Source organism: Lacerta agilis, chromosome 13, assembly GCF_009819535.1.
Source record: "Lacerta agilis isolate rLacAgi1 chromosome 13, rLacAgi1.pri, whole genome shotgun sequence".
Classification (NCBI taxonomy): domain Eukaryota; kingdom Metazoa; phylum Chordata; class Lepidosauria; order Squamata; family Lacertidae; genus Lacerta; species Lacerta agilis.
In genome coordinates this window covers 13,054,105-13,076,435 of record NC_046324.1, presented here as the reverse complement: position 1 = coordinate 13,076,435, position 22,331 = coordinate 13,054,105, and the positions used below count along the sequence as shown (strand labels likewise).

Sequence of the window (22,331 nt, the reverse complement as noted above, 5' to 3'; positions counted from 1 at the left end):
AACTAACTAGAGCCTCCAGCCGATTGGAGTTGGCTGTCATTCAGACCAATAGCAGACCTCACCCCTTAAGACTCTCACTGAATAGTCCCTGCTATTGCACTTCTCACAATAGGTGAGAACGGTGCTCACCCATTGAAATTGCCTTTCCTGAATGCTGGCTGCCCTTCCTACCCATCACTCTCTTCTTAGTGGTTCAATCAGGAGGCAGTCAAGCCTGGAACTGGCCTGCCGCCACCTGTGTAGCATTGCTAACATTGATTATTTTCTTTTTATTAGTTCAGCGTGTCTTGGATGCAATGCGGCCATTCCTTTTCTCTCTTTGTTTCCAGGTTTGGCATCCATCCGGTGGCAGGCCGTATGCCAGGGCAGCTGAACGTTCTGTTGGCAGAAGCCGGTGTCCCTTATGACGTTGTGCTGGAAATGGACGAGATAAATGAAGATTTCCCAGGTAAAGAATGAGGGTGGAGAGAGGAGAGAGAGAAAAATAAATAACGGCTTATTTTTTATTTAAACCATGCTGAGAAAGTTAGTTGTATTGTGTGCTTTTGCAGTTAGGCCAAAGAATAATCATGCTGTCTCAAGTGGTATTTGCCCTTGTCTGATCTCCCATCCTCTTCTGACTTCTCCCGTAGAAGCTCTCCAGGTACCAACTTCAGCTGAGCCCCATATCGATCTGCGCCAGCTGCACCCCTGAAGCCTACACCCTAGGTGTACTACTATTTGTTCAAACCTCTCTCAGGGGCATTGGGCCATATTGCGAGCATCAGATTTGCAGGGGGCTATTCTGGAAAGCAGCTCTGCTTGTGTAGCATACTTTCTCAGCTGACTTCAGAGGTGGTCTGCTTCCCCAGACTTTCTATTATAGAGTGAGCTGAGAGATGCAAGAGCCTTTTGATGTTTCATTGGGGAGGTCAAGTTTTATAGCGTGATGCTGCTGGACAAGAATTAAATGATCGAGCTAACAATGCATCTATGAATCAGCAGCTTACAGCTGTCAAGCTGGTGCTCCAGCAAGTCTCTTGCATAAAATCTCTTTAAGCAATGAAAGAAGCAGGACGCTTGTGGGAATCAGAAGGCAGCCAAAAAGAGAACGGAAAAGGAGCTCGAAAGTAATCTCAAGCCACCGTCTTAAAAACCTGTGCTTTGAAAGGAAAGTTCCTCCCACCCACCAAATTCCAGGCGCTCATTATTTAATGTTTTCCCTATATAAATTAATCATACTCTTCCTATTTCATTAAAAGGCTGCTACTTTCATATTGCAAAACTGATCTAGAGAAACCATCTGGGCCACCGGCATCATGATTATTTATGAGAAGTAACCTTTCAAATAGAGTTGTGAATATTGAATCTCACGCTTCTCAACACCGTTGTTGGGTTAAGTTAATTGAGAAGATTGCCTGTTGCTTCTTGGGAAGAGGGCATGGCATTAAGTCATGAGTATTCCTTTGTCATAATTTTCAGCTGTCAATCAGAGTTCACTGTTGGTCTTTCAGTGAAAGGGACTTAACCCTGTGAAATTGGCTAGGCCAGTGCGGTAGAGACTACTAGCCCTCCTGCATCATGCAGATAGTGTAATGTATGACCCAGGCACTCAGCAGAAGGAACAATTTCTTCCTGTTTGTTTGAGGAAGAGAAATAACATACATAAGACTCCTGTGCGATTCAGCATCAGCATGGAGTGCCTAAGTCTTCTGTTACAGCTGATGACACACAGCCCTACTTCTCCTTTAGATCTGCAGGTGTTCTAGATTCAGGTAGGTAGCCGTGTTGGTCTGACGCAGTCAAAATAAATTAAAAAATTAAAAAATTGTCCAGTAGCACCTTAGAGACCAACTAAGTTTGTTCTGGGTATAAGCTATTGTGTTCTGGGTATAAGCTATTGGTCTCTAAGGTGCTACTGGACAACTTTTTAATTTATTTCATTGGCAGGTGTGGCAGTGGAACTGCTGGACACTTGTCTTGCCTTGGTAATGGACTGGATAAGAGGCAATAAACTGCAGCTCAATCCAGATAAAACTGAGGCAGTGTTAGGGGGTGGTACCCCGGACTGGATGCATGGAAGATTTCCTGCTTTTGATGGGGTTACACTCCCACTGAAGGAGTGGATATGCAGACTGGAGGTGCTTCTGTTGTTATTGCTTGAGTCTCAGGTAGCCTCATAGTGCACATTTAGATGTGGTGGCATGTGCCCTAGTTGGCTGAGGGAGTTTTCCTTCGGATGTTTGGTTGAATGTCTCCCTGCTATGTACAAGTCCTGAACTAAGAAAGACAAAACCTCTCTGTTCCTTTCTCCTCACTGTTTCTGTTCAATTTCTTTATCAGGTTTTCTTTTCTCTCTGGCCTCCGGACTTATATGTTTATATGATTTATATGCTTAGATGTTTTATCAGTCTCCGCATCCCAAGGGAATTAAGCAGTTGTCTGCCAGCGACTTTGAAAGTCCTGACAAAAGACAGTAGCTTTACAAGTTTCTGAAGTGTTGATGAGTTTTCTTCTGCCTCTCAGACACAGATCTGACTTTGGTAATCGGTGCCAACGACACTGTGAACTCTGCAGCACAAGAAGATCCAAATTCAATTATAGCTGGTATGCCTGTATTGGAGGTCTGGAAATCTAAGCAGGTAAGTGATGGCAAGGGATTGACTCTTTTGTGATAGCCTCCAACAGAATTCCCTTTGCATCTCAACCCATGAGAATCGGGCCAGGGGTGGGGCACAGGTTCCTCATTCTTGATGGATCCTTGGCCGGTTCTGACAGGGCTAGTCTTACGTTGTGAAGAATATGCCTTTAACAAAGGAGGAGGATTTATAAAACTGTATTATGGCATGTGTACCTAATTGGCTCTTCTGCCTACTTCGCTTTGTTACAGGTACTTAATTACACCCAGTTAAAAATGGAAAGGTTTCCACCAAAGTTTAGGGTTGCCATATTTCAAAGAGTAAAAACCAGGACACCCCGAAAGTTGTTGAGCTTACCCAAAAAACGTGATTTTTCAATTGACTTGGTTCCCTCCGGGCGTCAATTCCACCTTTGGAATTGTCTAGACGTATGGCAGCCCTACCAAAGTTATCTTCCTTAACATTTCCATGTCTAAAGCTTTAAGGCACTTCAATTCACAGCTGTATGCGGTAATATTCCAAGGTCTCTTTAAGTGCTTGAATACTCACTTTTATGGAGTTGGGCCATGCTGAATCGATGATTTCAACCATATAATAATTAAACAATCCATGGCCTTTTAAATTGGGGTGGTGGTATTGTTTTTGTTTGTCATTTTGGTATGTATTTTTGTGTTTTTGTATTGTGAACCGCCCTGTGATTTACGGTTGCCAGATGTCCACTATTTGAGTGGACAGTCCACTTTTTCACATTATGTTCACTATTTTTTTCCACAAAATAGTGGACTCTTTTATTCAAAAGCTTTATGATGAAATGGTATTTTAATACATGTTAAAATGTTTGTAAGAAAATATATAATTTAATTTAATTTAACCCACCCCACCCCCCGCTTGTCCGCTATTTTTTGGAAGCAGACCTGGCAACCCTATGTGATCTTCGGATGAAGGGCAGTATAGAAATTTAAGAAATATTGATAATATGGTTTCAGAGTAGGTACACTATGATTGCTTGAGTATCTCTCTATTCATGCCGCCATTTTGTTTCTCCACCAGGTCATTGTCATGAAGCGCACTCTGGGAGTTGGGTATGCTGCAGTTGACAACCCCATTTTTTACAAGCCCAATACCTCAATGCTGCTTGGTGATGCCAAGAAAACCTGCGATGCTTTACAAGCCAAAATTAGGGAATCTATTCCTACCCATTAGTATTAGTATTCCCAGATTTGTGTAAAAACATAGGGCACCAGCCACCCAACAATAAACCTTGTTTAGTACCATTAATTTCATTGGTTGAGTTTATTTATTATAACTTATTTAATACATTTCTATCTTGCTCTTCAGCCACAGAAGGGCTCCCGGAGCAGCTTACAAATATCAGGAATAAGACAGCACAGAAAGTTGAGCATTTTGAAATCAAGGGAACTAAAAAGAGGGCAACTTTGACTGTACTGTGTCCATAATTTGGTATTGTTTAGGAAATAAGTTTGGTGGTGGGTGCAGTCTCTTTTTTATATACAGCTGTGTCCGACAGACAGGTAAAAGAACCTGAGGTATTGGATCATGTTAGTAATTTGTGGCTTCTGTAAAGGTAAAGGACCCCTGGGCGGTTAAGTCCAGTCAAAGGCGACTATGAGGTTGCGGCGCTCATCTTGTTTTCAGGCCGAGGGAGCCGGCGTTTCTCCACAGACAGCTTTCCAGGTCATGTGGCCAGCATGACTAAGCCACTTCTGGCGCAACAGAACACTGTGACGAGTGCCAGGGCACACGTGATGGGGTGAGCTCCCGTTGCTGTGTCCCAGCTCCTGCCAACCTAGCAGTTCAAAACTACGCCAGTTCAAGTAGATAAATAGGTACCGCTGTGGCAGGAAGGTAAACGGCGTTTCCATGTGCTCTGGCTTCTGTCACGGGGTTCTGTTGTGCCAGAAGCGGTTTAGTCCTGCTGGCCATGACCCGGAAAGCTGTCTGTGGACAAACGCCAGCTCCCTCGGCCTGAAAGCGAGATGAGCACCACAACCCCATAGTCGCCTTTGACTGGACTTAACCATCCAGGGCTCCTTTACCTTTTACATTTACCTTTTTGGCCTCTGTGCCTTTGTGGATGAAAATGTAAATCTCTGTAATTAAAAATTCAAATGACATCATTTGCAGCTTATTTCTCAAACTTTGCAATTGTAGTTATGGCACTTTAAGTAATCAGAGGCAGGTGAAAGGGATGGGCAAATTTGGGTCTGGAGAAATGTCAGCTGCCAGACCAAGGAAAGGGTAGAGAAGCAGTGGCGGATAGGCTCTAGGCCTTGTTGCAGCAGCCCATTTCAAGGGAGTGATGACTTGGTTTGCCACCCACCAACTGCTCCTCAAAGTGGCTGGCTATGATGAAATGGACATCTCATATAATGGAAATCATGCCTTCTGTGTTTCTTCCAATGATCCCTCCCCTTCTCATTAGCCTCATTTTTTAAAAAACAAAAAACTACAGCTTCTTAAGTCAGGGAACGCCTCTAAAGCAGCACCAGTTGCAGTGCAAGAGGTTGCAGCTGGTGGAGAAAATGGATAGAAGGACTTTTAAGTGTCCACTAGAGGATGTTTGACTCCTGAAACTCGCAGAGGAGTAAATTGAATTGTAACACACTCTAAAAGTAAACCAACACTTGTTTATATAAGGTTTTATCTGTCTCTACTTTTACACTAAAAATGTTTTCAAAGAAACGTGATTTGGAAGAAAACGAATTAACGTTTTGCCTCTTTAGACTGATTGTTAAGAATACATTGGGTCAGGGGGTCGCTTGGATGTGCATTTCCAGTGGGCGGATTCCTTTCCCTTTCCATTACAGCCCAGTAATGTTCCACAAAGCTGCTTTAGAGACTTTCCTGGGAAAAGTTCAAAGGAGTCCTTGTTTAACATCACACAGAGATGAAAATGTCAGAGAGACAATCAAAAGTCATTCACTGGAAACAGTGTTAATCATTGTGCAAAGGCAAGATGCCCTTTTCTTGACAGCAATTAAAAAACAACACATGGATAGTGAAAGCATTTGCTGTTGCAATTTATTAGAGAGATGACTGTTGAAGATAATTCTCGCTGTAAAAACATGGCACAGTTTTGTATAACATTAGTGGTTTTAGCAACATAGGCTACCATCCAGTGAGCCTTAAGGATGATTCTTCATGTACTGGACTGCAGACTACATGTCTAAATAGGGGTTATTCTACCCTGAGCCTGTGTTCTGCTATATCACCATTAGATGAATATGTTAACACCAGCTGGTCAGCTCTACACATCCATTTTTGCGTGTGCAAATGAAACTAATGATAGGTTTTGCCCATACTGGGGAAATGAACCATCTTCCTACTCTGCCCTCCCCAAACACCTGAATTTTGGGCTCTCCCTACAAAACTGATTGGCGATACATATAGGATAAATGGAAGTACAGTACTTCTTTGCACCATGCACAATAAATTTCATAGGCTAACTACCATAAATTGCTGTGAGGAGGGCCACTTAGCTTACGGGGTTTTAATTGATCAGGGAGAACAACTATCAGTTAAGAAGAAGAAGAAGAAGAGCTTGGATTTGATATCCCGCTTTTCACTACCAGAAGGAGTCTCAAAGCGGCTAACATTCTCCTTTCCCTTCCTCCCCCACAACAAACACTCTGTGAGGTGAGTGGGGCTGGGAGACTTCAAAGAAGTGTGACTAGCCCAAGGTCACCCAGCAGCTGCATGTGGAGGAGTGGAGACACGAACCCTGTTCACCAGATTACGAGTCTACCGCTCTTAACCACTACACCACACTGGCTCTTCTAGCGACAACTGACACCTGGTGGCAGATGGAGAAGAGCCCAGCCCAGGCACTGTGTATAAACTTCCCCAAACCACCTAGCAAGCCACATGATTTGGCCAAAGGACTCTAGCATTGATAGGCCTTCAGTCCAATCTAGCAGGCCTCTCCTTACCTGCTATTTCAACAACACATTTCAGAAGGGTTCCTTTTACCAAAAACCGATACCATAGAAATTCTATCCTTTTTCAGAATGATAAGGCTCTAGTGCAAGCCCTATCAGTGCATGGTAGATCACAACAAGAACTAGGAGTAAGATGCCTTGTACAGCCTGATTATCGTCTTCCAAAGCAACTATTCTATTCTGAACTTCAAAATAGAAAGCGTAATGCTGGTGGTAAAAAAAAAGACGTTTAAAGATCTCTCAAGGCAAATCTTAAAAAAATGTAGTATAAACACCGACAGCTGGGAAACACTGGCCTGTGCGCGCTCCAATTGGAGAACAGCCTTTTCCAAAGGTGTCATGGGCTTTGAAGATGCTCGAACTCAGGACGAAATGTGCTAAGAGGAAGGCACGCTTGGCAAACCCTGATCAACTCCCGCCCGGAGACCTATGCCCCCACTGTGAAAGAACGTGTGCATCCAGAATTGGCCTCCATAGTCACTTCCAGATTCACTGTTAAGACCTTGTTTATGGAAGACAATCTTACTCGGCTACAAATGATCGCCAAAGATGAAGAGGTTCAAGGATAATGGAAGTTGGAGTCCAACAACATTGGGAGGGCCCCAGGTTCCCCACCCCACCATAAAATGCAAGTGTGACTTAAGCAATGGGCAAGGGCCTGTAGTTCAGTGGTACATCACCTGATTCACATGTCAAAGGTGCCAGGATGAATCCCTGGCACCTCCAGTTAAAAGTATCTCAGCTGACATCTGATCTTGGAGAGCAGCTGGCAGTTGAAGGAAACTGTACTGTGCTAGATGGATCAATATGACCAAAATAGTTTCAATGGGAAGGAGGGGGAAATTTTGCCCACGGCCAACTTATTTCCTTGGAAGATCAGTAGCACAATTCTAGTTTCCCCTAGCTATATTCTTGAAGGAGCAGGAACCTTGACAGTATCTAATATGGTCAATCTTATTCAGCTACAAGTGATCTCCAAAGAAGAAGATGACAGCCTAAATAATCAAATGTAGAAATTAATGTGTAAGTTAAATAAAAATCAAATGTTCAATGACTTCATTTATTTCACTATAGTAATTTAGAAACTTTGCTCTGTTTCTCTCCCCACCTGCCTAGGGTTTCTGTACCTCATTGTGAACCTTAAGAAAAAGAGTTAAAGGGCCAAGGAAATGGAAATAATTCTAGGCACTGTCACTGAATGAAACTTAGGCATACTTCTAAACATCACCACTCCTCAGGAACAAACCCACTGGAATTGCTTCTGGAATCATATATTTTGCTTTTAGTGAAAAATCAGATTTTTTTTTTGTATCCCTGCTGCATTTGATCAATGATATCTACTGAAACGAGTTAAGTAACTAGTTGTTAATATGGTTAAGGGTGTGTGCCTTTAAATCACAACTGGTACTTGTATTAAATGAGTTGTTCCAAAGAGGAAAAGAAGAACACAGCTGGTCCTTTGGTAACTGTGAATTTGGCACATCACCTTTAAACAGATTGTTAGGCCAATAGTAACATCTCCTGTATGAAATGTATTGTGTATCAAGCCTGCAAGCTTCTTAATAAACAAGGGCTTTGGGTGGAGGTTAGGAAGCACTTGTAACACACGTACTTAATGCACTATTTGTTGGGGAGTGGGGGGGGGAAACCATTTAAAGGAGTTAATGTCTGTCCTTCTGCTGCTTCCCCCATTGTGTGCAAAAATGGTTTTACGTTATTTCATATTTTCTTACAAAGGAATAATAACAAGTAATAATAATAATATAACTTTTATTTATTTCCCCCCCTCCCCGGACGAAGTCGGGCTCAGGGTGGCTAACATCAGATACATAACATTGGTATAAAATCAAACAATAATTAAATTACCTCCTAAAAACATCTCAAAATCAAATTAAAGTCTAATTAGATGGCTTTCCATAGGGTTAGGGTTGGGAACAGTAAGTGCTCCACTGAACTGAAATTTCAGCCTTCACGACATAGGAAAACAGCCAAGTAAACAGCTATTTTGGTGGAGGAGGGTCAAGGTATTAACCGATATGCATGAAATTTCATATATAGCTATATAATCCCTAGTATAGTAAGATAAGACCTTTGGAGCAAGCATTATGACCTGCTTTTTTATGACCCACCCTAGTAGGGCAGTAATTGTTCCTTGATAATTTGTCACCCCCTCCATTATGGAACCTGGGGGCGATGCACCCCCTTCGCCCCCCCCCTTGCTACACCCCTGGGCAGAGGACCTTTAATTCCTTTGCAAGCCTTCTAACTTCAGTTGGAAGGAAATGCACCTTTCTCTGCAAATGTATGTTTCTCCTGGTAAATTTATTTCAGAATCCAGCAGGAAACTTTTGTTTGGCAGTACCAAAGCTGTCAACCTGAAATGGACATAGAAGTAGTAATTATAGTAAACCTGCTATTATAATATTACCAAAGCAATTTTACAGCTTAATTTAGACCCAAACATGTTTACCATTGGCATCCTACGGAATACATTAGCCTGGATTTTTGTTATTTATTCTTTTGGTCTACTGAGATATTGTTCCAATCATTTTTTAGTAAACAGTTACATCACCAGGATTAAGTCATCCCTGACGGTGAAGGGCACATTCCTATAGAGTGAAACAGCTGAACTAAGTTTTACTATGTTTAAGAAAAGAGACTCCATGTTGGCATCTTCCCTGCTTATTACAGCCTGAAAACATTTCTATTTAGAGGCAATGGGCTCAGTTTTATTTCAGGCAACACTCCCGTAACAGTCCAGCTTTTCTAAAGTGTCAAATTTAGGAAAGAAGGGGGGAAGATAAAAGAGGCAGAAAATCCCCCAACAAAACAATATACACTGTCAGTTCGCATTGAAAACAAAACAGCCATCAGTACTTCTCTCTAAAATATGTAAGTTGATATAAACCCTCCAAACATCCAAATTGGTGCTTATAAAAAAATATGTTCAAATGTAGCAAGAGCAGTAAAGTCCCCAGACCATTTGGAGTCTCTTGGCAACCATAAGAGAGATTTGCCTCAGATGATAAGCCATGGGTTTGGATTTTGCATTCAAACAAACAAACAAACAAACACCCTCTAGCCAACTGTGCAATTTATTTAATTCAATTGTTACTAATAAGTTTAAAAGAATAAAGTACAAAGGGTCATAAGGAATATTTTAGGGGGGTGGTTTTTTGTTATTCACACGAAAAACATATTGCCTTAGTCTTTTCCTGCTGACTTGGCATTTTTTATCAATTTGTACATAAACGAGAAGAAGAAAAGGAGGTTGTCATACTGTCCTTCATATTTTTCTTTCAAGAATTCCTTATGATAGTCGACTAGGAAATAATAAATTGCTTCGATGGTAGACAGGTACGTCTCTGGCTTTCCTTTCTGATGACGCCAAAAGCAGGTTTTCCGCGACTTCAGTTCAATTTGCAGCAATCCTGCATTACGAGAGGAAACGAAACAGAACAAGTATACAGCTCTGGTTATAGGAAGCATGCGACTCCCTCGTTACAACAGCTCCAATGGCTACTGGTTTGTTTCCGGGCACAATCTCAAGTGCTGGTTATGGCCAAGGTTATCTGAAGGAACCTGCCCATACTTTTAAGATCTTTGGTCCCACCACCCTCGCAGAAATGTTTGGTGGGAACACGAAGAGACCTGGTTGGTGGCTGCTCACAGACTTTGAAACCCCCTTTCTAGAAAAGTTAGACAGGCTCCCTTCTAGTTGCTTTTCCACTAGCACAGGCATAGGCAAACTTGGCCTTCCAGATGTTTTGGGACTACAACTCCCATCATCCCTAGCTAACAGGACCTATGGTCAGTCAGGGATGATGGGAATTGTAGTCACAAAAAAATCTGGAGGGCCGAGTTTGCATATGCCTGCACTAGCAGGTAGAAGATTTTTAGTGTTTAATGTTTTATTATGTTTTTATATGGGTGGGGTACAAATAATAATAATAATAATAATAATAATAATAATAATAATAATTTATTTATAGCCCACCCACCTGGAAGGGTTTCCCCAGCCATTCTGGGCAGCTCCCAATATTAATAATAATTTTAAAAAGCAACAAAACATCAAACATTAAAAAATTCCCTAAACAGGGCTGCCTTCAGATGTCTTCTAAAAGTCAGAGAGTTGTTTATTTCCTTAATATCTGATGAGAGGGCATTCCACAGGGCAGGCGCCACTACCGAGAAGGCCCTCTGCCCTCTGATGATGATCATTAATACCAACCAGCCTTTGAGAACTGACTATTTTTTAAGGAAAGGGTTTTAATAGTGCTGTTCTATTTTTATTACCCATATTTCAATAATTTGTTTCTTATTTTTTAAAATTCTACTAGAGTTTAATTACTTTTTAACATTAATCTTTTATCCCTTTTTATCCCTTTGTGTTTTATCTGCATGGTTTTGATTTGTGGAAGCTGCCTTGAGTCCCAGTACAGGAAAAGGGCAGGATATAAATAAATATAACAACAATTTCATTTCTCTAATCAGGAATCCAGTCCACTTAGGGATTGGATGCAAGGGACTGTACCTGGTGTTGGACCACAAGGTACTTAATTGTGACTAGAACCATGCCATGTATAGCTATGGGAATACATTGCTCCATCTGTATGGAATGTTCAATTTGTCCATGCATAGGAGTAATGAGACTGATGTATCAAGCACATCCCTTTGATTTGCACTTTTATTAATCTGCAGCAATGGGCTTTAGAATTTGGTGTTAACCTACCTTGGAGCCGCTCATCTGTGATTATTTTGTTCGTTTGATTCCAGGTGCTATCAATAAACACAATTTTCTTCAACGGAGCATTTTCGCTCATGCTGCGAAACTGGTGTTTGCCCAAGTCGCTTTCACTGTCTGACTCTATTTTCGCACATTTGAGGACTGGTTCTGCTGATGAGTCCTCATCACAGTCAACCTTCTTCTTAGATTTGTTTTGCAAACAGAGGGGAATGTCATTAATTGAAACTGAATTAGGCCCAGGAAAGATAAGTGCAATCTAGAAGGAAAACAGACACAATGTTGGAGTTACTGGGATGGGAGGGATCCGTGCAAGGTACCATGGCGACTAAAAAAAAAACAGAACTACCCCTCAGCACAGCATCTTCATAAACACTAATGTCAACAGGAACCGACAAAAGAGCAAGTGACAGGGCTGTAACATGATCCTCCCTCTCATAAAACATGCAGGAAAAAATGGAGAGATTGCAGGACAGACTCTTTGCCTGCTCGTAAGCTGGACTAACCAATTTCTCTGACACCCAGAAGCAAAAACTGTGGGTGGGCAGGTGTGTGTGTGTGTGTGTGTCACATCCTACCCACCCCTAGAAAAAGTGAACTTGTCGCAGTAAGTTCACCATTCTATTTCCTTGCACATTCAGCCTATAGGTAAAGGCTGTTAGGTCCAGTCAAAGGCGACTCTGGGGTTGCGGCGCTCATCTTGCTTTTCAGGCCAAGGGAGCCGGCGTTCGTCCACAGACAGCTTTCTGGGTCATGTGGCTAGCAGGACTAAACCGCTTCTGGTGCAACGAGACACCATGATGGAAACCAGAGCACACGCAAACACCGTTTACCCTCCTGCCGCAGCAGTACCTATTTATCTACTTGCACTGGTGTGCTTGCGAACTGCTAGGTTGACAGGAGCTGGGACAGAGCAATGGGAGCTCAACCCGTTGCGGGGATTTGAACCGCCGACCTTCTGATTGGCAAGCTTTATATATATAATTACATAGCAGTATATAAATATTTTAATAAGTAAATCTGGAGGGTCACGGGTTAATCGTCCCTGGTGTAGACCTACGTAGGTGTATACATATCCTTCCCTCTGTAGGTAAAGTATCTCCAGAGTAGATATTGTTTACACCAGGTCTTAGAATAGCAAAAAGTATCATTTCTTGCCTGTCAAATCAGGAGGAACCCAATACAAGTGGCAAATGCAATATAAAATATGGTAACTGGCCAATTGTGGTGTATAATTTAGAGGAATGGAGAGTGGGGGAGCAAACAAGCCACTTATTTCCCCCCTTTTTCTATGTGCAGAAGGGATTCTGAACCCCAGGTGAGCCCTGATATTCTCTTTGTGGAGATTTGGAACACTAGCAGCATTGTGGATTTCATAAGCCTCAGCAAGAAGGAAAGAGGAAGGAAAATAAGAAGTATCTCCCCCCCGTGCTACTTCTAGACAACCCCTTACTTCGTCTCTCATTCCTTCGTAGTCTGGAATACAAGGGTATGTGTAGATGGTAACTTCTTCGGGCGCCAGGAGCTTGGCATGTACAGCTGTGCTTTTGCCATCCGTTTCGTTGGGATGCTTAATGATGTCAATTTTCAATGGAAGCTGCAACCAAGAGCACAGCACATACATTGAAGAAAAAGGCACTGCCCATTCTATTTCATAAGAAAAATAAGTAATTGGCTAAACATTTTGCAATTGGGTACAGGCAGCAGTGTACAAGATACACACACTTTGCATCAGTCCATATTAAAATTCACTGCTTTTCTCAGCAGATCTGCTTAAAACAGTGGGAATGCACAATGACTGGACAAATTTCCAGCAAAATAAATTGTTAGCAAAATACTAAACACCGTGAAGTATAGAAAGAAGCACTAGGAACTGTATGTTGTTGTTGTTGTTGTTGCTGCTGCTGCTGCTGCTGTAATTGTGAATTTTTTTACTATCTTTCACCAGCAGGTCCTCGAACGAGCAGGTTAAAACAGTTTAAGATTCAGTATTAAAAACAAATATATATATATATATATAATGTCCAGTAGCACCTTAGAGACCAACTAAGTTTGTTCTTGGTATATGCTATACCTTTGTGTATATAACATTGTGTATGCCATCAAATGCCAGCAGTGCCCTTTAGCTCTCTATATTGGACACACAGGCTAAACCTACACCAAAGGATAAATGGACATAAATGTGACATCAGGAATCACAAGACAGAGAAGCCAGTAGGAGAACACTTCAATCTCCCAGGTCATTCAATACAGGATCTCAAAGCAGCTGTCTTATTACAAAAGAATTTCAGAAACAGACTTGAAAGAGAAGCTGCTGAATGACAACTTATCACTAAACTGAAAACTATGGAGAGACCTGGTCTTAATAGAGATATTGGATTCCTGTCTCATTACATATGCTAATCATCTGCATATTATCCCTTGCTTTTTCCTGTAGGACTAATTGCAGTCGTTAACAGTCGTCAACAGGTTTACCATACCCATTGAGTCAATCACCTATCTCCTACTACCCTCCTGAGAAAAATTCCCACCCCCCACTATATCAGGGGTCGGCAAGGTTTACCAGCCATGGGCCAGATCACTTCCATGGAGATCGTCTGTGGGCCGGACTGGCACAGCGCAATGCCAGAAATCGCGTCTGCGCATGTCTGCGGTTCCGGAAATTGCCTCTGCGCATGCCCAGACACCGAAAATCACATCTGTGCAGAAGCAATTTTTGGCGTCTGGACATGCGCAGATGGCATTTCCGGCACCATTTGGTGAGTCCCTGTGCTGCGCTGTGCTGATTTAGCACAGTGTGTGGAAGACTTGCCAAGCGGGTGGCTCGGTTCGTGGGTGGATCGTGGGCCAGTAAAACGGTCTTCGTGGGTCGCATCCGGCCCATGGGCCACAGGTTGCCGACCCCTGCACTATATATAAGGGTCTAGTGACTTCTGTTTCAGTGTATCTGAAGAAGTGTGCATGCACACAATGGCTTATACCAAGAACAAACTTAGTTGCCACTGGACAATTTATATATATATATATATATATATATATATATATATATATATATTGACTGCATCAGACCAACACAGCTACCTACCTGAACCTAGTATTAAAAACAGTTCAAACAAATTAGTCACAAGAATAGGTGGGTTCTGAAAACACACACCTCAGGAGTCAAAGACCAAGGTTAATAGTTGTCTTCACCAAAGGTGTACAGCAGGGGTCAGCAAACTTTTTCAGCAGGGGGCCGGTCCCTCAGACCTTGTGGGGGGTGGGGCTATATTTCGAAAAAAAATATGAATGCATTCCTATGCCCCACAGATAACCCAGAGATGCATTTTAAATAAAAGCACACATTCTACTCATATAAAAAACATGCTATTTCCTGGACTGTCCGCGGGCCAGATTTAGAAGGCAATTGAGCCGCGTCCGGCCCCCGGGCCTTAGTTTGGGGACCCCTGGTGTACAGCAAAGGCATTGGTCACACCTCTGTGGGAGAAAATTCCACAATTTAGGGGCTCCCACAGAGAAAGCCTTCTTGTGGGCCAACAGCCCCGCCCCAATGTCTGAGGGCAGCAGAACTACTGAGAGAGCCCCCTCTGCTTATCTTGACAGCTGAAAGGGTCTGTAGTGAAGGAAGCTGTCTCTCAGAAAATTGAAGCCTAAGTCATTTAGGACTTAGGACCTCTGTTTACAGAGGAGGAATAGGGGAGGTTGTGGGGGGAGGCAAAGGATGGCACAGTATGGGATGCGTCCCCCCTTCTCCTCCATTTGACGGTGCCACCAGCATGAGACCTCAAGGTATAGGGTGGTATATAAATTCAATTAATAATAATAATAATAATAATAATAATAATAATAATAATAATAATAATGAGAAATAAGACTGATAGCTACCAGTATCAGTCCTTCCACTATTACCATTATTTTTTATTAGAATAAAATGCCAAGAAAGACTCAATAGATCTGCTCCACTGGTCTTTTAAGAAGGTTATTAAAAAAAAGAGATGCTTTTAAAGATGTAAGATCATGTAAAAATTAAAAACCTGCTTGTAAGTATTTTCTGAGCCCTATGGGTCAAAGCAGTAGGGTGCAGATTGACTGAATGAAAGATGTTACTGCCTTTTACACAACCTACTCTAATTGAAAGTCATCTCCAAGGTATCAGAAAGACGTCTTTCCTATTAAAAAGGAACTTGGATGGCAACTGATTTGCAGTACTAGGGATTTAATCTGGAATCAGGACCCCCTCTTCTTTCTTCTTCTTGTACCACTAGAGTTTGGCAAGCCTGCAGCAAGCTCTGAAGAAAAAAAGAGTTTTTGGGTTGCCGCAGCTTGTTTTTAAAACTATATTGCAAAAACATGAGTCTCACTTCATTCTTTCCCAGTCCGTTTATTATAGAATGATTCACTGTGACTAAAACTTGCTAAAATTGACAAATTAGATCAAAAATAAGATATATCTTGCACTAACCTTCACAACAGGAATTTCTCCGGTGGGAACAGTTTCAACTGGAACGTAGCATGTGTAACAATAGAACATCCTTGAACTATTACATCTGGGACATTTTGATCTCCCTTGTTTTGGGGCTCTTTCAAGAACAGTCTGAGGCGCTAGATGCAGGTTTTCAAGTGGTGTTTCCTGCAACATCGACGTAGTCTGTGAATCTAAACTATTCAGGCCTTCAAAATTTATTTTTATTCCCTGGTGGCTCTTTTGGTCTTCTTCTGAAATCACAGATGAATTTAAAGACATCTTACTTTCAAGTTAATATCCTTGGACCTGTTACAGGGAGAATAAAAATCACAACAGCTTTCAACCAGGGCCAATTTCCACAGAAACATTTTGTTAGTCACAGCAGAACTTTTATGATTTTAGATCAACTTAAGTCAATGCCTATTTTGATTTAAAAACAAAAACAAAAAAACTAGTGGCGCTTTTGAAGTTCTTCTATTTTGAAACTCTTTATGGTGGGACATATCTTCTGATGACTGGGTACAAGACTGCTGTCTTAATGTCTTCCCAATGACAGCAAGTTTCACATACACGTATCCTTGGGGGAAAAAACACCATGTATTTAATTTAGTACATTTGTTTAGTGCTGACTGGGTCTGCCAAAAAGCCAGATGCAGCTTCTGATGTGCCACTGCTAGCCTGCATTTAGGTTGGTTTGCAGCGGAGTATGCAAAACACCTAATTCAATGCATGACAGTGGCTTAGGAGAAATATAGGAAGCTGCCTGATACAGAGTCAGGCCACTGGACCATAGCTCAGTACAGTCTGCAATGATTGGCAGAGTCTCTCCCAGCCCTGTCTCGAGACCGTCTGCATTTAAAACAGACACTCTTACCAGTCCTTCTTCCTGACATTTAGCCATAAGGAATGGAAAGCAGGACCTACCTTTTGTCCCACATCTCTCATAGGCAGATTGTGACAATTATGTCTTGCTTAAGCCTTGATCATTTAAACATCTGCTTCTAGAAAGTTTAAATATCTGCTTCTCTAGGGTTTTAATTATAGGATGTAGCTGATGAGTACAACACAGTAGTTTCCTACACTGATATGACAATGTGTTTTTGAAAAAAAAAACAATTTAGCTGTATTTGTAAATGTATTTTGCTGGGCTTCTTATGTTACTGTATTCATATGTTCGAAGTCACTTAGCAGGCCAGGTGGTGGGCAAACAATTATAAACAAATAGGTAACTAGGTAAACAGACACATATGCATAATATGAATACATTAAGGTGCTTATCTTGAATGGCCGAGACAAAATTACAGATAATCAGATTATTTAGCCTCTAACATTGCAATCTTACATATGTTTACTCAGAAATAAGACCCACTGAGTTCAGTGGGGTGGCTTAGCTCCAGGTAAATGCATGTATGACCACAACCCAAACCTTTGGAAAAGTCAAGTAGCCCTACAAATGCAAAAACAATGCAATTATAACATTTTCTCTGTAAACATTGTCCATGGAACATTGCTAGTTTATATATTTTGCCAACCGTCTGGAGTTAACATTTGTAATGGCTGTTTATGTAGTGGTACTTTTTAAAGAAAGCGATAACTTTCCAGCTTCACAAAACTTGGAACCGTCACTTTTCTTGGTGGAAGAACACAGCAACGGTACTAAATTTGTTTTTGTTGTTTTCATGTAACAAACCTCACTTCCAATTTGCAGTTTTAGTGCTTTCTCCTCCTGAATGGGGGAAAAAAATGAGTCAGTTTACTCTGGAAAGCTCACGAAGTGAGTGAAGAAAGCATCTCAGGTTTGGGCTAAAACCTTCTGACCACGCAGATTCCTCAGCAAGAGAGCAGAAAGTTATTTAATTTGTTATGCATTCCCAGCCTACAAATGGAAATGGATTCGCTTTACTATAATGTCTCATGGCAGATTGGTGTTTAAATCTGAAGCTCCAAAGAGCTGTCATTGAGACCATACTGGTGAATGCTGCTAACAAAGGAAAGGCAAAAACTTCCATAGTCTCCTGAAAATGTACCTGCAAAGTTGTCACTCCAAATTTACATTGCCTGAGACGAGTTAACATATGCAGCACCTATGCCACATTATGTGCACAGGATTAAGCGGAGGCTTGACAGCCATCTGTCAGGAATGCTTTGATGGTGTTTCGTGCTTGGCAGGGGGTTGGACTGGATGGCCCTTGTGGTCTCTTCCAACTCTATGATTCTATGATTATGAAACTAGGACCGTGCAGGTTTCTTCCCACGAACCATCTCAGCTGTGTTCAAGCTAGTTCTTTTTTCATTCAAACCACAGAGGTTCTGGCATAATGTATTGTACCTAGGGTGGTCATATGCAAAAGAACACATTTTATGGATCAATGGTCTCGTTAGATAGTGAAATTCATATTAAATTGCTGTTTTAGGGGTTGTTTTTAAAAGTCTGGAACGGATTAATCCATTTTACATTACTTTCTATGGGAGAGCGCACCTTGGTTTTGGAACGCTTTGGTTTTGGAACGGACTTCCGGAACGAATTAAGTTTGAGAACCAAGGTACCACTGTACCTGCAAAGTTGAGCAAATAAATTACATCTTTCACATTTTGTCAGTGGAACTCAGGCACATCTTGTATTAATGAATGCTTCGTTCCAACTGCTGATCACAGTTGCAAATTTCTGGCCAAGAACCTTAAGGCCAAGTTGGATCACTGTTACTTGAACTGCATACTATACCTTTAAAGCACATTTCTCCCCTCAAATAATTCTTGGAACTATAGTTTGTCAACAGGTTGCTGGGAATTTTAACAATGCAAGGGGTAAATACAATGCCCAGAATTCTTTTTTTTTGGGGGGGGGGGTTAGGGTGATGCACTTCAAATGTGTTTTAAAGGTGCAGCATGTATGCAGGCCCACCATAAGATTTCTTAGCTGATATTTAAAACAACAGATTCCACTTCTTAGTCTCCCTTCCCCAATTCCAACACCAGCCCAACTTGTGGATTGCACTAATACCACACACAGGAAATATAAGATCATGTCTTTCTCACAGATGCTGGAAGCACTTGCTGCTTTCTAAGATCAAGCAGTTCAGCAACTAGGAAAGCACAACTGAAGATCTACAACATTTTGAGAAAATGCAGGAAGGGGGAGAAATGACTTCCACATATTCAGGAACCACACTGGTAATTCACTGGAGTGGTACAATAACTGGCATACTGGGTGTTGTTTGCAACCCAAGGAGATCCAAGCAGTTGGAGAACTCTTGATTTCTCCCAGTCCTTATCTTCACTGTATCTTGTTGCCAACTCAAATCATCCCTGATCACTGGTTCTGCTAGCTAGGAATGATGGGAGTTGTAGTCCAACAACAGATGAGGACCTGAAGTAAGAAAGCTTGCTCTAGCCCAGGCATAGGCAACCTCGGCCCTCCAGATGTTTTGGGACTACAACTCCCATGATCCCTAGCTAACAGGACCAGTGGTCAGGGATGATGGGAATTGTAGTCCCAAAACACCTGGAGGGCTGAGGTTGCCTATGCCTGCTCTAGCCAACGTGTGCTCTGTTGTTATAAATATAAACACATCCTTAAGTAACTGGATAGTAAGCAAATACTCTTGCACTTGAGGAGACTCCAGGTTTTCATTTTGCCTCATAACAAAATTTAGACATCACATTGCTTTAAGCTCCAAAACACATCTTTGCTGAACTTTATTAAGAACTAAGGCCTACATACATTTCCTTGAGGGTAAATCCTACAGGGTGATCAACACTCTAAAATCAAACTGTAAACCTGCAAGCCCAGGAGAGGTACATTGTTCTTCACCAAAATTACTGGGGCCTGCTTGCTCTAAAAGCACCGTTTCGATTTTAAGGCCGCAGTCCTATGCATACTTACCTTAGAATAAACCTCAATGAAAACAATGGGTAAACACATGCTTGCTTGAAAGTAAGTTCCATATTGGATCCATCAGAACTTTCGAATGAATGCATTCTATGTTTTGCATCACCACTCTCTCTTTTTTTGTATATAATTTTATTAATTTTTCTGTTTTACAATTTAAAATATTCCTTTTACATCCTTAGGACATCAATGACTTCCCTTCTACTCTTTCCATGGTTCATTTTACATATCATAAATCCCTGCATACAAGAAGTGAGGTTACAGGGAACCAGGCAGAGGGCCTTTTTGGTAGTGGCGCCTGCCCTGTGGAACACCCTCCCATCAGATGTCAAGGAAATAAACAACTACAGTACCTGACTTTTAGACGACATCTGAAGGCAGCCCTGTTTAGGGAAGTTTTTAATGTTTGATATTTTATTGTGTTTTTAATATTCTGTTGGGAGCCGCCTAGAGTGGCTGGGGAAATCCAGCCAGATGGGTGGGGTATAAATAATAATAATAATTTTTATTATTACAAAAACTATACCGTTCAGTATTCCATTATTGCATCCATCAAATCTTGTTTACACTGTGGAATTTATCAGCTCTTAAGCTGATCGCTTACACTGCGTTTTAATTACATTATTATGATTATTGCTGTGCGTTCCTGTTGTAAACTGGTGCGAAAACAAAACAAACAAACAAACAAAAACCTGTAACGATCTCACGCATTACTTTCGCTATTATTAAACCATGCACAGGATCGGGCAAAGAAGCAACTTGGGAGAGGGTACGAGGAAGCATCTCGGGGGGACAAGGAAAACCTCAATTCGCCTCCCATCCTTAATGGGAGATCTTCGGGGCCTCCAACGCCCCCCCCCCATCCCCAAATAAATAGAGGGCAGCACTGCGGTCTCGTTACAACGAGCATCCCTTTCCCGAAGAATAGGGAAACCAACCTACTTTCCTCTGTCCTCCGCTACCACGGTGTTGTTGCAGCAGCAGCAGCAGCAGCCGCACAAACACCCACACCCGGAAACGTGCGTGTATATATATATTTGCGTAGATATATCTATATATATTTGCCTCGACGTCGGAACTCAAGTGCCGAGGCCGGCGGGGAAGGCCGGAAGGATTTGAGGTGGCGGACGGAGGGCGACGGGGGGGCGGTTGCTAAGGCGCCTTAGCAACGCCAATAACGGACTTCCGCCACGGGAGGCGGAAAGAAGCGCTGACTGGGAAAAGGGGGCCGAGCGCAAAGGGATCAATGGCTGTCGCAGGGAGCAGTCCGGCGCCCACAAAGGTCGGAGGGTTAATATAAGCCTTCCTTTGAATTGAAGTTGCCTCCTGAAAGACTTAACAGCGCGCATGTTTACTCAAAAAGTCCCTCTTCCTCTGTGCCCTGGGACTTGCTCCGGGTAAATGCGCACATCTAACTTCTTTAGGACCAAGTGTCCATTGAAAGTGAGAATAGTGAAGGAACTTGCTTAGGATTGGGCCATGGGCCTAGTCAAGGGCGGGGCAGATGCCGCCCTAAATCCTCAAAAATTATTATTATTATTAGTTTTCAGTTACAATCCAATAATAGCCTCATTATAACAGTACCAATTTATAATACAATAACTAGTAACAATCGCTTAAATACCGAATTATATAATTTAGATAACCCCACATGGTAGAATTGATGGTTTGATGATGATTTTCTTTATTTCTGTGTTCCAAAATCTTATGAATTTAAATTTACATTCCAATCATAATAATAAGGACATGACCGGGGAGGGGGGCAGAATAAATCCTCAAAAACTCTTAGCTGAGGTTCTGCCCCCCCCCCCTGCAATGTCTTCTCCCCCCTCCAAAAAAAGCTCAATAGCTTTTGGGGGAATACTCTTCCCAAAAAAGCTCAACAACTTTTTGGGTCCCCCCACTAGCAAAAATCCTGGCTACTCCCATGGATTGGGCTGCTAATGGATGCCTGTTCACATGTGAGAGCTTGATACCTAGTACAGTGTTTTTCAACCTTTTTTGGGCAAAGGCACACTTGTTTCATGAAAAAAATCACGAGGCACACCACCATTAGAAAATGTTAAAAAAAGTAACTCTGTGCCTATATTGACTATATATAAAGTAATTTTTTAATTTTTCCCACGGCACACCAGGCAACATCTCGCGGCACACTAATGTGCCGCGGAACAGTGGTTGAAAAACACTGACCTAGTAAATGAATGCATCCCATAAATACAATGCTTTTTTAATAGAATAAAGGTGGTGGTACTCACCATTAAGTTGTTACGGTCCTTTTAACATGAGTAACACCCCCCGGGAGGCAGTAGAAGACAGGAGTGCCTGGTGTGCTCTGTTCCATGGGGTCACGAAGAGTTGGACACGACTAAACGACTAAACAACAACAACACCCCGGGGGGGGGGGACCCTGCAGAAATACCTATATATGACTTAAGGTTACCAGATTTTTTCCCATGAATCTGGGGACACTTTTCAACTTCAGTAGGAATGATAGGATTTTGTATGGGGACTGTCCCCGGGAAACGGGGACATCTGGTAACCTTAACTTAAGAGCTATTCTGGGATCAGTAGTTGCAGATTTCCTGCTGTGAAAATGAGCAATTTAGTGGTAGCACTTTGGATATGTTTTGTTTGTTAGAAATAATTTTACACATAT

At 41.9% G+C, this 22,331-nt stretch overlaps 3 protein-coding genes across 4 annotated transcripts in view; 2 read left to right on the top strand and 1 right to left on the bottom strand.

Moving 5' to 3' along the window:
• Nucleotides 1-3,896, top strand: part of LOC117056520 (NAD(P) transhydrogenase, mitochondrial-like) — a 63,474-nt gene extending 59,578 nt beyond the window's left edge. Inside the window, exons 20-22 of the mRNA XM_033166972.1 lie at nucleotides 330-448; nucleotides 2,506-2,621; nucleotides 3,669-3,896. Of these exons, the coding sequence (XP_033022863.1) occupies nucleotides 330-448; nucleotides 2,506-2,621; nucleotides 3,669-3,821 (388 nt within the window). The 3' untranslated portion in view covers nucleotides 3,822-3,896. The remainder of the gene's footprint in view (nucleotides 1-329; nucleotides 449-2,505; nucleotides 2,622-3,668) is intronic.
• A 5,757-nt stretch (nucleotides 3,897-9,653) lies between these two features.
• On the bottom strand, nucleotides 9,654-16,111 carry DTWD1 (DTW domain containing 1). The gene is made up of 4 exons (XM_033167813.1): nucleotides 15,784-16,111; nucleotides 12,775-12,918; nucleotides 11,310-11,580; nucleotides 9,654-10,008 (listed from the first exon to the last, which is right to left on the bottom strand). The coding sequence occupies exons 1-4, from the start codon at nucleotides 16,063-16,065 to the stop codon at nucleotides 9,782-9,784; spliced, it is 924 nt and encodes a 307-aa protein (XP_033023704.1). The 5' UTR covers nucleotides 16,066-16,111; the 3' UTR covers nucleotides 9,654-9,781.
• Nucleotides 16,112-20,882: 4,771 nt separating this feature from the next.
• The window catches only part of FAM227B (family with sequence similarity 227 member B), a 97,056-nt gene continuing 95,607 nt past the window's right edge, over nucleotides 20,883-22,331 (top strand). Inside the window, exon 1 of one of the 2 annotated variants that reach the window (XM_033167803.1) lies at nucleotides 20,883-20,957. In XM_033167803.1, the coding sequence (XP_033023694.1) occupies nucleotides 20,922-20,957 (36 nt within the window). In that variant the 5' untranslated portion in view covers nucleotides 20,883-20,921. Of the gene's footprint in view, nucleotides 21,073-22,331 lie in introns of both variants that reach the window. The other variant, XM_033167804.1, reaches the window with a different exon arrangement.